The 13,775-nt window shown below is 43.0% G+C and overlaps 1 protein-coding gene and 1 long non-coding RNA gene across 2 annotated transcripts; one reads left to right on the top strand and one right to left on the bottom strand.

Annotated features, from left to right (window-relative positions):
• Positions 1 to 9,364: 9,364 nt before the first annotated feature.
• On the bottom strand, positions 9,365 to 9,820 carry LOC311267117. Its single transcript, XR_014623794.1, has 3 exons — positions 9,768 to 9,820; positions 9,557 to 9,680; positions 9,365 to 9,476 (listed from the first exon to the last, which is right to left on the bottom strand). It is a non-coding gene; the product is annotated as an uncharacterized lncRNA (long non-coding RNA).
• Positions 9,821 to 12,246: 2,426 nt separating this feature from the next.
• LOC311263680 (uromodulin) lies at positions 12,247 to 13,771 on the top strand (the record flags this gene model as incomplete). The annotated part of the gene is made up of 3 exons (XM_084363929.1): positions 12,247 to 12,262; positions 12,848 to 13,636; positions 13,764 to 13,771. The coding sequence occupies 3 exons, from the start codon at positions 12,247 to 12,249 to the stop codon at positions 13,769 to 13,771; spliced, it is 813 nt and encodes a 270-aa protein (XP_084220055.1).
• Positions 13,772 to 13,775: the final 4 nt, after the last annotated feature.

Raw genomic sequence — 13,775 nt, 5'->3', positions numbered from 1 at the left:
ACATAATGTTGCTTTAAATTAGATCACTTTGTTTTTAACCAGTCTCAAAGAAACTAACATTGAATCTCAAATGAGGTTGACATTTTTGGTTTTGATTATGAGGGATTGCCATCACAAGTGGCACACACATTCATGTCCCCTTCAGGATGAATTGAAATCACATCAGTGACCCCCTGACTTTTCCTCTGTTCTAAAACATCCAAGAGGGAGTGAATACCATCAATAGGCACTGCAATGATCTGTTGGTTTTATTGAACTATAAAGGATATAAATCAGCTAATTTTCTAGTTAAGCATCCATTGTATCTGGATAAATCAAAAACCATAAAGTACTTAAAATGTCAGCATAAAAGCTGAAAAGGCATTTTTACCACACCTAGTGTATCAAGTGAGTCTTGATCACTTCTTACAGAAACAGCAAAGTCCAAAAGTCCAGTCCTTTAATGGGCCAAAAGCTGGTGTCGCGTACTAAAGGAGGGAGTGTGTGTGCTCTTTGGTTCACTGAATCTAGTTTCATACATCATCCTGATTACATAAACTATTGGCTGCACACAATTTGAGTAATTATTTACCAGGCTGTTGCACCACTGGGAAAAGTTTCTGATCAGAACTTTCCCTTCCAGTCAATTCCCTATGAGTGCTCCTATCAGTTCTGTATTATAATCTTGAGAAACTGTGTGAATCTTAAAAGCACTTTTGAATACCATTTTACAAACATACATTTTAGGTGGGCTTTATTCTGAACTGTGGTCTGATTAATATTCAATATCATGCAAAGGAATTGTCAATGGCCGCGTTTCCCAGATTCGTTAAGAAGCTCTTAAGTGCTAAGATCTTCTTAGGAGCGCTCTTAAGAGCGCTGTGAAAGAAGGATGCGTTTCCCAGAGTCGCTCTTAGCTTAAGAAGATCTTTCACTAAGAAGGAAGTGTAAGATCGAGCTGACCCGCTCTTAACAGCCTTCTTAGCGACCAAATGCTCAGTGATCAAGCCGCGTCAGGGAAATTTATATCCTCCACTTTGCGAAATAATAAAACAATGCTCAGTGTTGAAATGCGCTCATAGCTGCGGACCACTGGCGCATTAAAAAAATAAGAAAATGGTAGATGAAAAAAAACTTTATATTGAATTACACATTTAAGTTTATAGTACGGTAAGTTTATAGTACTACACATGAAAAAACAACAACCCTGTGGCATTTCACAGATATCAAGGGAACGGATGTATTAAACTCAGCTGAAGCTCATCCAGAGAGGCTTCACCTGCTACTCTACAGTATATAAATGCATTGTCAAAGTCCGCGCGTGTGAGAAACGCACAGCACATTCTCGCTGCGAACCATCAGCGTCGCCGTGCGCGAAGCCAGACGGTTTACATTAATGCTGACGTGCGTCAGCACTTCTCTCCACTGGACGTGCTGTCAGACCGGGCTGCCCAGGCAAAGGACCAGCTGCTCCGTGCGGAGATGCGACGGCCGTTGGATCTCTTTGCCTGGACAGCCCGGTCTGACAGCACACACACTTACGCGCTGATAAAGAGGTGGGTGATCGATTTGCCTGGCATCGATTGATTCAGCACAGCAGCAGCGCGGTGGACAGCTCCCACTAAGAGCTTCTTAAGAAGCTTCTTTGGCTTGATCTTAAGGTTCTCCTAAGAAGGCAGTTAAGAACGCATCTGGGAAACACCCGTATCTTAGTGCCCCTTCTTAGCCGAACCCTTCTTAAGAGCCTTCTTAAGTCCTTAAGAATGATCAAATCTGGGAAACGCGGCCAATGTTGGTAGGTGCAAAGTAGCAGGTGATGCAAACAACCAAGCAAATGACACTACGGTGGCCCTGAAGGTCAAAACACAACAGTTCACAAAACACAACATTTCAGAAAACAGAGCGTGAGCGTGTAGATAGATTATTCAAGTAACAAGGGCAGTCACATGTGAAAGCCCCTAAAACATATTTACTCAATTAACTTTGTACAGCGACATCAGGTCCTACATGATTGTCTGCTAAAGACAGAACACTTATTTTCTTATTTCACATGAGAAATGTTTGTCTTCGTGTTTTTGTCTGTACTTATTTTACTGATTTCAAGTCGGCGAGGCTTAGCTGGGAAAAAAAGTGATCAAGTCAAGTGTTTACATGCACCAGAGTTTAGCAACATTTGATTAATAATGTGACATCAGTCGTGGGGTCAGTTGGTCAGACACTTTGGTCAAGGCTGAAATATCGTGAATAGATTGAGTGGAAATTTTGTACAGACAATCTTGAATCCTAATGACTTCAGTGCTCCTCTGACTTTTCCTCTAGTGCCAACAAGCCAAAATTCTCATGTGACCTGTGAAAAATCCTCACATCTATTGGATGGATTGGTATGTATATTCATGGTGCCCAGATGATGTATCCTACTGACTATGATGATACCTCGACTTTACCTCCAGCGCCACGACGAGGTTGGCATTTTTGGTTTTGATTTTCATGGATTGCCATCACAAGTGGCACACACATTCAGTGACCCCCTGACATTCAGTGACCCCCTGACTTTTCCTCTAGCACCATCATCAGGTCAAGATCTTAATTCAGTTCAATATTCTGGGTTAAGAAAAATACTTGAAAAATAACTGACATTCCCATCGTCACTATGGTGACCATGATAAAAACTAAGTTTAAGTTTAAGTTTAATTTATTTATATAGCACCTTTAAAAGCAAAAAGCATTTGCACCAAAGTGCTTCACAGTCAACAGGTCACAGCATAAATCAACATCAATACAACACAACAACATGATACACTTCAATTAATCAAAGGAAATGATACAAATTATTAAATGTCAGCATTATATAAAAAACAGATTAAGTGCTAGTTAAAAGCCAAAACGTAGAAATGGGTCTTAAGGAGCTTCTTGAAAGCCTCAACAGAGTCGGCTTTTCTAATGGCTTCTGGCAGGCTGTTCCAGAGTCGAGGGGCTGCAGCAGAAAAGGCCCGGTCCCCTGACTTTTTTTTCTGTGAGCGAGGCACAGCCAACATGCCACGATCTGAGGATCTGAGGGTTCTGGTGGTAGTGTAGGGGGTAAGAAGTTCGGAGATATATGAAGGGGCGAGGCCATGAAGGGATTTGTAGACGATCAAAAGAATTTTGAAGTGTATTCTGAAGTGAACAGGGAGCCAGTGTAATGATGCCAGAATGGGAGTGATATGGTCTCGCTTCTTTGATCGTGTTAATAACCAGGCGGCAGCGTTTTGGACTAGTTGAAGGCGAGAGATGGTGGTCTGACTGATACCTGAGTGGAGAGAGTTGCAATAATCCAGTCTTGATGATATGAGTGCATGAATGACTCTTTCTAGGTCAGAGCGGGATAGAAAATGCTTAATTTTTGAGATGGTTCTGAGCTGAAAGAAACTGGACCTGACAACTAAATTTACATGCCTGTTAAAACTTAAATCGGTGTCAAATAAAACACCCAAGTTCTTTGCATGTGGTGTGATGAAGGAGGAGAGATGGTTGAGATTGTGGGTGATAGCAGTGGTGTGATGTGGGGGACCAAAGAGTAAGACTTCTGTCTTGTCCTCGTTCAACTGGAGGAAGTTCTGAGCCAGCCAGTCTTTAATGTCGGAGAAGCAGTTTTGTATTTGAGTGATGTCAGACTGGCTTTGCGAGTTCAGGGGAGGCAGATCTGCGTGTCATCTGCATAGAAATGAAAGGAGATGTTGTGTCTCTGAATAATATTTCCAAGCGGGAGCATGTACAGACTGAAGAGAAGTGGACCTAGCACTGACCCCTGGGGAACCCCACATGTAATGTCTGCAACTGAAGAGGTGGAGCTACCAATGGATACCATGAATTTTCTGTTAGAGATGTATGGGCGGAACCAGTCAAGGGCAGGACCGGAAATGCCGACTGAGTATGACAGGCGATGGAGGAGAGTTTTGCGGTCTACCGTGTCGAAGGCTGAACTAAGATCCAAGAGAATCAAGATGGAGCAATTGCCGGCATCTGCTGCACAGAGGAGGTCGTTAGTCACCCTTAGGAGAGCTGTCTCTGTGCTGTGGTGTTCACGGAACCCTGACTGGAACTTCAAACATATTGTTTTGGTTTAAAAAGGACAAAATCTGATTACAAACTATCTTTTCTAAAACCTTGGACAGAAAGGAAAGCTTGGAAATTGGCCTAAAATTGTTTGGAATAGTCGGGTCGAGACTAGACTTCTTGAGGAGTGGTTGGACTATGGCATGCTTAAAACAAGACGGGACAGCACCTGTGGCTAAGGAACTGTTGAAGATTGCCATAAAGCTAGGGCCGACTGCATCAAGTGATTGTATTAACAGTTTTTTTGGAATTATACCAAGTTTGCAACTGGTTGGATTCATGCTTGTAATTATGCGTCCAAGTTGAAGTGGTGAAACCGGGACAAAGTTATTAAAAACAGGAGGGTTCACAGTAACGGGCGGCGAAGCCAGGGTTGAGTGTGGGATGTTTGACCTGATGCTATCAATTTTGTTCAGAAAGAAGTCTTTAAACTGCTCTCAACTGATTTGGGAGGGGGTTATGGAGGAATCAGCAGGGGGGTTGATAACCAAGTTAATGTTGTTAAACAAAATTCTGGAATTATGATTGCTCTTGACAATGATATCTGAGAGGTATTTTGTTTTTGCATGCCTAGCAGCGGATTGATATGTAAACAAAAGTTCTTTATATATTTCATGCGATACATGTAGTCCGTCTTTTGCCCATTTACGCTCTGCTTTCCGACATTCCCTGCGAATAGAGCGTGTGGGTTCATCCAGCCAGGGGTTCACTATTTTCCTCCTAGCTTTGACTTTGAGAGGGGCGATGGAATCTAGGATATGCAGGCATGATGTATGGAAGAGGTCTAACAATGCATCAATGGTTAAGTAGGTAGAGGGAGATTCAATAACAGGGACAGTGGGATCGGCAGTATAAGCACTGGAAAATAAACTAGGTGTGGTGGAATTTAGTATGCGGACGCAGGTTGGGACAGGGAGTTTTGGTGCAGGTAAGAAAAGCTCAGTGTCAAATAGAATAACCCTGTGGTCAGACACACAGATATCATGAAAAGCAAAATTGCTAGGAGAGAGACCAAAGGATAATACTAGGTCCAAGGTATGATTTTTTACATGTGTTGGGGAGGTTGCACTAAATTAAAGTCAATTAAGTGCAGGAAATCAGTAGCCAGTGAGTTTGTAGGACAGCAGACGTGAATATTAAAATCACCTAAGATTAGGAGCCTGACATATTGTGGCATGACAACAGATAACAATTCAGAAAATTCACCCAGGAAGGCTTTGCTCTGACTTGGTGGCCTATATACAATGATGCACAACACAGGGGCTTTACTATTTAGTACAATGCCAAGGAGTTCAAAGGTAGAGAAAGAGCAAGTGCCAAAGGAGACAGGAGAACAGGTTATACTATTTCTATAGATGACAGCAACTATACCTGCTAAACATCAGCAAGTCAACATTGTCATTTTGAACCTGTTAGCATATTGATGTTAGCATTTAGCCCAAAGCACAGCTGTGTCTACGCTGTCTCACAGAGCTGCTAGCGTGGCTTACCCTTGTTTACCAGACTAACACTGTCCTGATGGACAAGATTATCTGAGTTTTGTGTTGATAAACTTCTAATAAATAACATTAGTTCCATATTTACATCATTTGACAGTTGAGCAAAGCTAGTGGGGGAATATTAAAATTTTTTCATTTTCAAGATTTAACTATTTATTTGTCACAGATTTAAAATGAACCCCAAGTCCAGTGTTAATCTGTCTGTTCTTGATTTATCAGGAAAGTGATTGAGCCAATGGACTCAAATACATTTACCTGACAAGTACAAAAACATACAATATGCTCAGTTCACTCAGTACTGTACTTAAGTACAATTTTTGAGGTATTTGTACTTTACTTTTTCTGCTACTCTACGCTCTCACTCCACAAAATTTTGGAGGCAAATTTATTCACTCGTTACTTTTTTATTCACTTGTTACTTTACATATACTAGAGTACATTTAATGTCATAACATTATTACATAATGAGTTCTGTTTGTAGTTAGTGTGGCCAAAGGGAGGGAGAAAGTTGAGAATTGCCAGACAACGCCACCTGGGGAATTGCACCCCAGGAAATATGATAACCACTCTTACTAGAAAGCCACAGATTCGTAGCACCACTTGATTTAAAGAGGATGAGAGACGGACATCCAAGTACAACAAGATTTATTGACTAAAAATATACTAAGTTTAAAAAAAAACACAACAATGTCATAAATACACGGCCTGAGTGTCAAAATAATAAAGCACTATACATTGCGGTAAAAGGAAAAACAAATGGCAGGAACAGGGCTAAGGCTTAGCTTGGCAGACAGGCTAAAGCAAAGAAAAAAAACAAAGGAGAGGGGACACAACTCAAACCAAAGAAAGCTACTACAAACCACCACGTACCACACCAAATTCGAGGGAGTGAGAGGGGAACCACCACCGGGGGAGTCTGCCGCACGCTACACCCGCTCCTGTCCTGGAAAAGAAGGAAACAAAATTATAGTACTGCTTTTAAAGGGGACACTCAGGCAGATAAATTGTACAGTTAAAACAGAAGTCTAAATCTATACTCAATTACACACAGACAAAAATGAACCTAATGATTAAATTAACTAATTAAATAATGGAAACTAAATACAAATATATAAAGAAAACAAAGTAACAAGATATTGAACAAAAGAAACCAAAACTCAGCTGTGGGCAGGGATCAAGAGTAATATTCCCTTTAACTAAGGAAAACAAACCCCACAGCTGAATATTAAACTAAATAAACAAAAGGAAATATTTAACTCAAACAAATCAACCAAATAAGCAAACGGAAAGAAATTAAATCAATAAGAGTTGTGTGGGGTGGAGAATGATTTAGCTGCGTGGGCACACGATGAAATTACTGTGCCCCTTTAAACACAAAACAGCAGAAGATAACGGCGGCGGAGACGAAGCGACCACACCAGGGCTGGGGGGCCGTGGACAGCCGTCCTTCGCGATGCCCAGCTGGTAGTCCACGTCACCGAGCCGTGACAGCGCAGCCCCACACAGAGCGCAGGGGGAAGAGGAGAGACAAGCTGTGGTCTCAAGTACCCTATTACCCCTGATGCCAGCAGGCTGGGGAAGACAATGAACGTTGGAATTTTGACCGGCGGTGGGACGACCAGTTCGGCGCCGAGCTAACGGAGAGGGGCTGGACTAACTACTAGAGGGAGCGGCCACCAAACTTGGGCCTGGGTCAGGCTGAGCGTCTACTGTGGTCGTCACAGCAAGCCCCGTAGAGCGGGGTTGGACTGGTGCCTCGGCGGCCGAAGGTGCAGAAATTTCACGGGCCAGCAGCCATAGCTCACCATCCTCAGATGGATCAGAGGAGCCTATGAGCGCCGCCGAAGCAGGTGGAGACAGCGCCCTGGGAAAGTGAGTGCCGGACACAACCTGGGCCTTCAGCATGTCTCGGTGCGCCTGCCGAGCCCTATGCAGCTCCTCTACAGGGGCAATGGTGTAGACTGCTCCGTCCGCTGATGGGGATTTAAGCAACTGGCAGATCACTGAGCTCCATTTGTCGTGGAGCTTGTGTCGACCCCTAACACCAAGATCTCCGAGGTAAACCAGCTGGACCACCTGCAGAGGGACCTCCCGAACATGCTGAACATGCTGATCGTGCTGCTCTTTGCGTCGAACCGCAGCAGCCAACAACCTCTCACAAGCATTCTCAAATGCCAGCCAAATGCTACCCACTTGCTAAGTCCAGGGTGGTGAACCAGCGAGCTCCAGCAAGGACATCAAGGCTTTCCTCAATGCGAGGTAGAGGAAATGCGTCCTTACGTGTCTTGATATTAAGCAGACAGTAGTCAACACACATATGGAGACTACCATCCTTTTTACGGACGAGGACAATGGGGGAAGCAAAGGGGCTATTGCTTTCCCGGATGACCTTAGCTTCAAGCAACTGATCAATGTGAGCCTTCACCTCCTCATACTTCAAGGGAGGAATCCATCGGTACCGCTGTCTCACTGGAGCATTATCAAGTAAGGGAATTTCATGAGCATTAAGGTTGGTACGACCCAAATCACCATCATGGGTGGAGAAAACGGCACGATATTTCTGCAGCAGAGCCTGCACCTCCATCTGCTCTTGCTCTCCTAAAGCAGACAGGTCCACGGCTTCTCCCCCGCCCGGTGCCACACCAGCAGCTGCCTGGGAAGAAACTTAGGCTGTAGTGGGCTTCACCTCGGTTACACCAGATGGTAAGCTGACGACCTGGGCCCTACTTAAAGTGCCAAGGCCAGTACGCGGGTAGAGGAGGACGTCAATCGTCCCCACGTTGACCACTGGGACGTACGCTGTACCACGGGTAACCCGGACAAGACAAGGAGAAGCCAGCAGCTCTGCTCGTTCAAACAGCACAGCCTGACCTCTGGACAAGTGGTTGCCACAAGTTCCATTACTCCGCCCGATATGCATACGACCCGTCTGCCTCGAACCCTGGCGGAACCAGTGATGTTTCTCTGATGTTCTGAGGCGGCCCGATGGCACCGTTGCAGGGCTTCAAGGACTGGACCTGGAGCTTGAGCCACGGAGGGAGAGTTACAAAGAGCAAGACCACACACTGCAAAGAGTTCCCGATAACATCGACAGATGTTGCTCCCCAAGATTCCAGGGGCAGCAGATGCAGCATCAGTAGGGTCTCTCACCACCAAGATGCCACAACCAGGGACCACCTTCCCACACAAGGTCACAGCCAGCTCCAAATAGGCGATGTATGGAATACAAAGACCATTGGCTGCCCGCAGCTGCAGCCAATTACAAGACCGAAGGCGCTCTTGGCCCCATGGTGCGAAATGTTCTACAAAAGAAGCTCTCAGGGATCGTGGACACGATGGACCCGCTGTCCAACAAGCATGGGACAGTGACCCCCCCCCCCCATTAAAACATCAATATGTGGACAGGGCGCCAGATAAATTGTACAGTTAAAACAGAAGTCTAAATCTATACTCAATTACACACAACAGACAAAAATGAACCTAATGATTAAATTAACTAATTAAATAATGGAAACCAAATACAAATATATAAGAAAACAAAGTAACAAGATATTGAACAAAAGAAATCAAAACTCAGCTGTGGGCAGGGATCAAGAGTAATATTCCCTTTAACTAAGGAAAACACAGCTGAATATTAAACTAAATAAACAAAAGAAAATATTTAACTCAAACAAATAAACCAAATAAGCAAACAAAGAAATTAATCAAACCAATAAGAGTTGTGTGGGGTGGAGAATGATTTAGCTGCGTGGGCACACAACGAAATTACTGTTCCCCTTTAAACACACAGCAGCAGAAGACGACGGCGGAGAGGAAGCGACCACACCAGGGCTTGGGGGCCGTGGACAGCAGTCCTTCGCGATGCCCAGCTGGTAGTCTCAGTGTGGTCAGTGGTCTCGGCAGCTACAGCAGGACAGAGAGCAGGACAACTCAACACAAGGCCAATAAGCCAGCAGACGTCAGTTTCAAAAGAGCCAGCTTACCTGAGCGAAGAGAGCTTAACACCTGGTCCAAAACACAGTCACTGTTTCGTGGTGCGAGCCGAGAGCAGACTCCACACTCCTCAACCTCCTCACAAAGCTGCACCAAACAGCACGGCTGACACCGCTACAAAGCCACAAAATCACTGCAGCTGTAACACCATGATACACGATAATATCAATACAGAGTATAAGTATAGCAGCACTCACGTACAAATCCCTGCTTGATGCAAACAACCAGAGCACGCCAGAAGGAGCCCTCTCACGGTGAACGCCAGACAATAGTGTGCGCACCAGCGAAAGCGCGACCAAACAGGTGGCCCACTGCGCAATCAGGCACAGGTGAAATTGATTGAGTGGAGGTTGAGCAGCACTCAACCTGCCACATTAGCACCTACATTACCTCTGACAGATTGTTACAGACCTGGGATTTGTATTTACAACAGTGGTGTTGCACTCAGAAACCATGGGGGTGCCAAATTGCACAAAATTCCAATTTCTACATAATGTTGCTTTAAATTAGATCACTTTGTTTTTAACCAGTCTCAAAGAAACTAACATTGAATCTCAAATGAGGTTGACATTTTTGGTTTTGATTATGAGGGATTGCCATCACAAGTGGCACACACATTCATGTCCCCTTCAGGATGAATTGAAATCACATCAGTGACCCCCTGACTTTTCCTCTGTTCTAAAACATCAAAACATCCAAGAGGGAGTGAATACCATCAATAGGCACTGCAATGATCTGTTGGTTTTATTGAACTATAAAGGATATAAATCAGCTAATTTTTTAGTTAAGCATTCATTGTATCTGGATAAATCAAAAACCATAAAGTACTTAAAATGTCAGCATAAAAGTTGAAAAGGCATTTTTACCACACCTAGTGTATCAAGTGAGTCTTGATCCCTTCTTACAGACACAGCAAAGTCCAAAAGTCCAGTCCTTCAATGGGCCAAAAGCTGGTGTCACGCACTAAAGGAGGGAGTGTGTGTGCTCTTTGGTTCACTGAATCTAGTTTCACACATCATCCTGATTACATAAATTAATGGCTGCACACAATTTGAGTAATTATTTACCAGGCTGTTGCACCACTGGGAAAAGTTTCTGATCAGAACTTTCCCTTCCAGTCAATTCCCTATGAGTGCTCCTATCAGTTCTGTATTATAGCCTTGAGAAACTGTAAATCTTAAAAGCACTTTTGAATACCATTTTACAAACATACATTTTAGGTGGACTTTATTTTGAACTGTGGTCTGTATTTGGCTTTCATTAGCATTACTTGACTTAAGCACTAATATTCAATATCATGCACAGGGTCTGTCAATGTTGGCAGGTGCAAAGTAGCAGGTGATGCAAACACACAAGCATATGACACTACGGTGGCCCTGAAGGTCAAAACACAACAGTTCACAAAACACAACATTTCAGAAAACAGAGTGTGAGCGTGTAGATAGATTATTCAAGTCACAAGGGCAGTCACATGTGAAAGCCCCTAAAACATATTTACTCAATTAACTTTGTACAGTGAGCGACAAGTCCAACGCCCAACTTTCTCAGAAAGGGTGTGAATTGCCTTGTAGTAAACTTATAGTAATGAGCAGAGAACATTATTGCACAAAAGCATTGACCTAAGTGTTGTCAAAATTCATGCCCTTGCTTTGTGATAGATTTAATTGATTATCCTTTATCATTGAAATGATAAATCAAGAGATAGGATGTAATGCCAGAAAATATTATGGTTCCAGTAAGTGATGATAAGTTATCAGTATCACTATTATTACTGCAATAAGTCAAGTTCGGAAAATGAGAAAGGTCATCCCCTCTGGTTTACCATCATTTTCCAGTCATTTTGATGACGCCTGTTTGATCATAAAAACAAACCTTTTCAAAGCCGGACAGTGAAATACAGATCATGCACAGATATTAGATGGGGTCCAACTTGCACATGGTATACAGTCATAATTGCTGACATGAAAGGTCCAGTGCCAGTTTAATTAATGGTTGATATCTTTTGAAATCTACTGATACCTGCAAGTCCATATTTCTTCCTTCAACATTTGTTTGATTAAATCATTTTAATGTATGGTCTGGATGTGATTAAACTGTGTAAAAGCAAATAAATTGACCTTGAGTTAAGAGTATGTGGTCAGATTAATCATAATCAAGGTCAGGAATAAAGTTTTGATGCTCAAGAACACACAGTCACCGCTGTTGACGAAAGGTGGTTATAAATGGACTTGTCGGTGGAAACAATAACGTTGGAATGTGCAAACTTAATAAGGCCAAGAGGTCTCTGTTAGATTCCAACACTGACCTGAGATTGATTGTGGTATCATAAAATATATCGACCCAGGTGCTTGGTTGTGTGCCAGTTCTGTTTGAATTTTATTATTTTGTCTGATTGTGATTAATAAATAACTCTTCTGATGTCATATGTAAATGTGCTGTCAATTGAACCATTTATGTGTTTGATCAATGATTGCCTCGTACGATCGTTTGACCAAACACACAGACCTATAAATTCTCACACTCTCACTCACCTGCTCACTAACTCCTGGATTAACCTCAGAGTTTCTCTGAGGTAAGACTGGCATTGTGATGAATTTTTCGCATGGGAGCATAGTTTCAAAAATGTGATTTTATAACATTTCTTTTGTCTTTTTCAGCCAGTTGGTGGATGTGGTCCATAATGGCGGTTCCTTGGGGTTTGATATTACTTATTACTTTGCAGATTTTTATAGGAAGCACTTCAGGTAAGCTGTCTGACTTCTTGTCATCTTGGCTAGACAACGTGACACATATCTACTGTATAACTCTACTTTTGTTTTTGTGGAAAGAAAAAAGATTCATTGCATTTTTTCCCATATGCATGCTCTTCAATCAAATCACTCTAATTACCTCTAATCAGACAGATAACACCTTTTTAGATATGAACTTGATGATTTACATTTCCTCAGTGTCTGAGTGGATTTAGGATAAAACATGTTATTCGACATTGTCAATGTTGCTTAATCCTATTCCAGTGATTTATTGAAGCAAAGTCATTCTTATATTGAATTACGTCTTGAACATAATTTAAAGCGTAATTAAACGTACTAATTATCATGTAAATTTTAAATATTTGTTTGAAATATTTGGTCCAGACTTGAATTTGAAGTTCTGTGAGCCTGAACAATGCTTCACTACATGCAGTTTTAAAAATGATGTGAGACAGGTGCAGTAATAGGAGACCACTTAAAACTTATAATGAGCAACAGCGTCCATCAAACTATCCTCTATCCTTTTCACAGGGACACTTGTCACCAGTTGTGATTCATGTCACGATGACGCCGTCTGCGTGGAGTCACGAGAAAGAGGCGACTCCTTCATCAACCACGAGCTGCTTTCTTGTGTCTGTAACAATGGTTTTGTAGGCGATGGTCTCACCTGCTACAATATAAAGCTCTGTAGTGACTCTCCTTGCTGCAGCCAAGGTTATCAGTGGTCAACAGAAAGGGGCTGCGTGGACATTAACGAGTGCTCCCTCCCAGACTCACCCTGCGCACCGCCTCAGGTTTGCAGAAACACTCCAGGCTCCTTCGAATGCCTGGAGTCTTCGTCCAGCAGCAGATCAGGCCCCTCCTCACACTCTGTCCTCTTCAGCTGTCAACACTCTACTTGTCCCTCAGGCATGGACTGCATCAGTTTTAATGGGACTATGCGCTGTGTCGACCCCTGTCAGCACTACACTGGACTGCATGATGACTGGCGTTCAACAAATTACACATCGATTCGAGACCCACACTGTGACAGAGACTTTGACAAGCAAGGCTGGTACCGGCTGTTTCTGGGGCACACCAGTGCTCATATTCCAGAGAGGTGTGTGGATGAATACTCCTGTGGAACCCATGCTCCTCTGTGGATGACGGCACCTCATCCCACACAGACGGGTCAAATTGTAGATCGCAGTGTCTGTGGCTCCTGGAGGGGCAACTGCTGCTACGGCAGAATAAATAACATCTATGTAAAACTCTGCTATGGAAACTACTACGTCTACAAACTTGTGAATCCAGGCTCATGCAACTATGCATACTGTGCAGGTATTTCACCTCTTGAAACATGTTTAACTGTAACATCAACTTCAATTTTCATATCTAATCCATTCATTTAACTGTTTTAACAAGTGAAGAAACTATTGTACCTGATTGTTTTTCATTTTAAACAGAGGTGAATAGAACA

Source organism: Pagrus pagrus (genome assembly GCF_965226575.1).
Source record: "Pagrus pagrus genome assembly, chromosome: 2".
NCBI lineage: Eukaryota > Metazoa > Chordata > Actinopteri > Spariformes > Sparidae > Pagrus > Pagrus pagrus.
The sequence above is the reverse complement of the archived record's forward strand: the minus strand, read 5'-3'. Positions and strand labels throughout refer to the sequence as shown.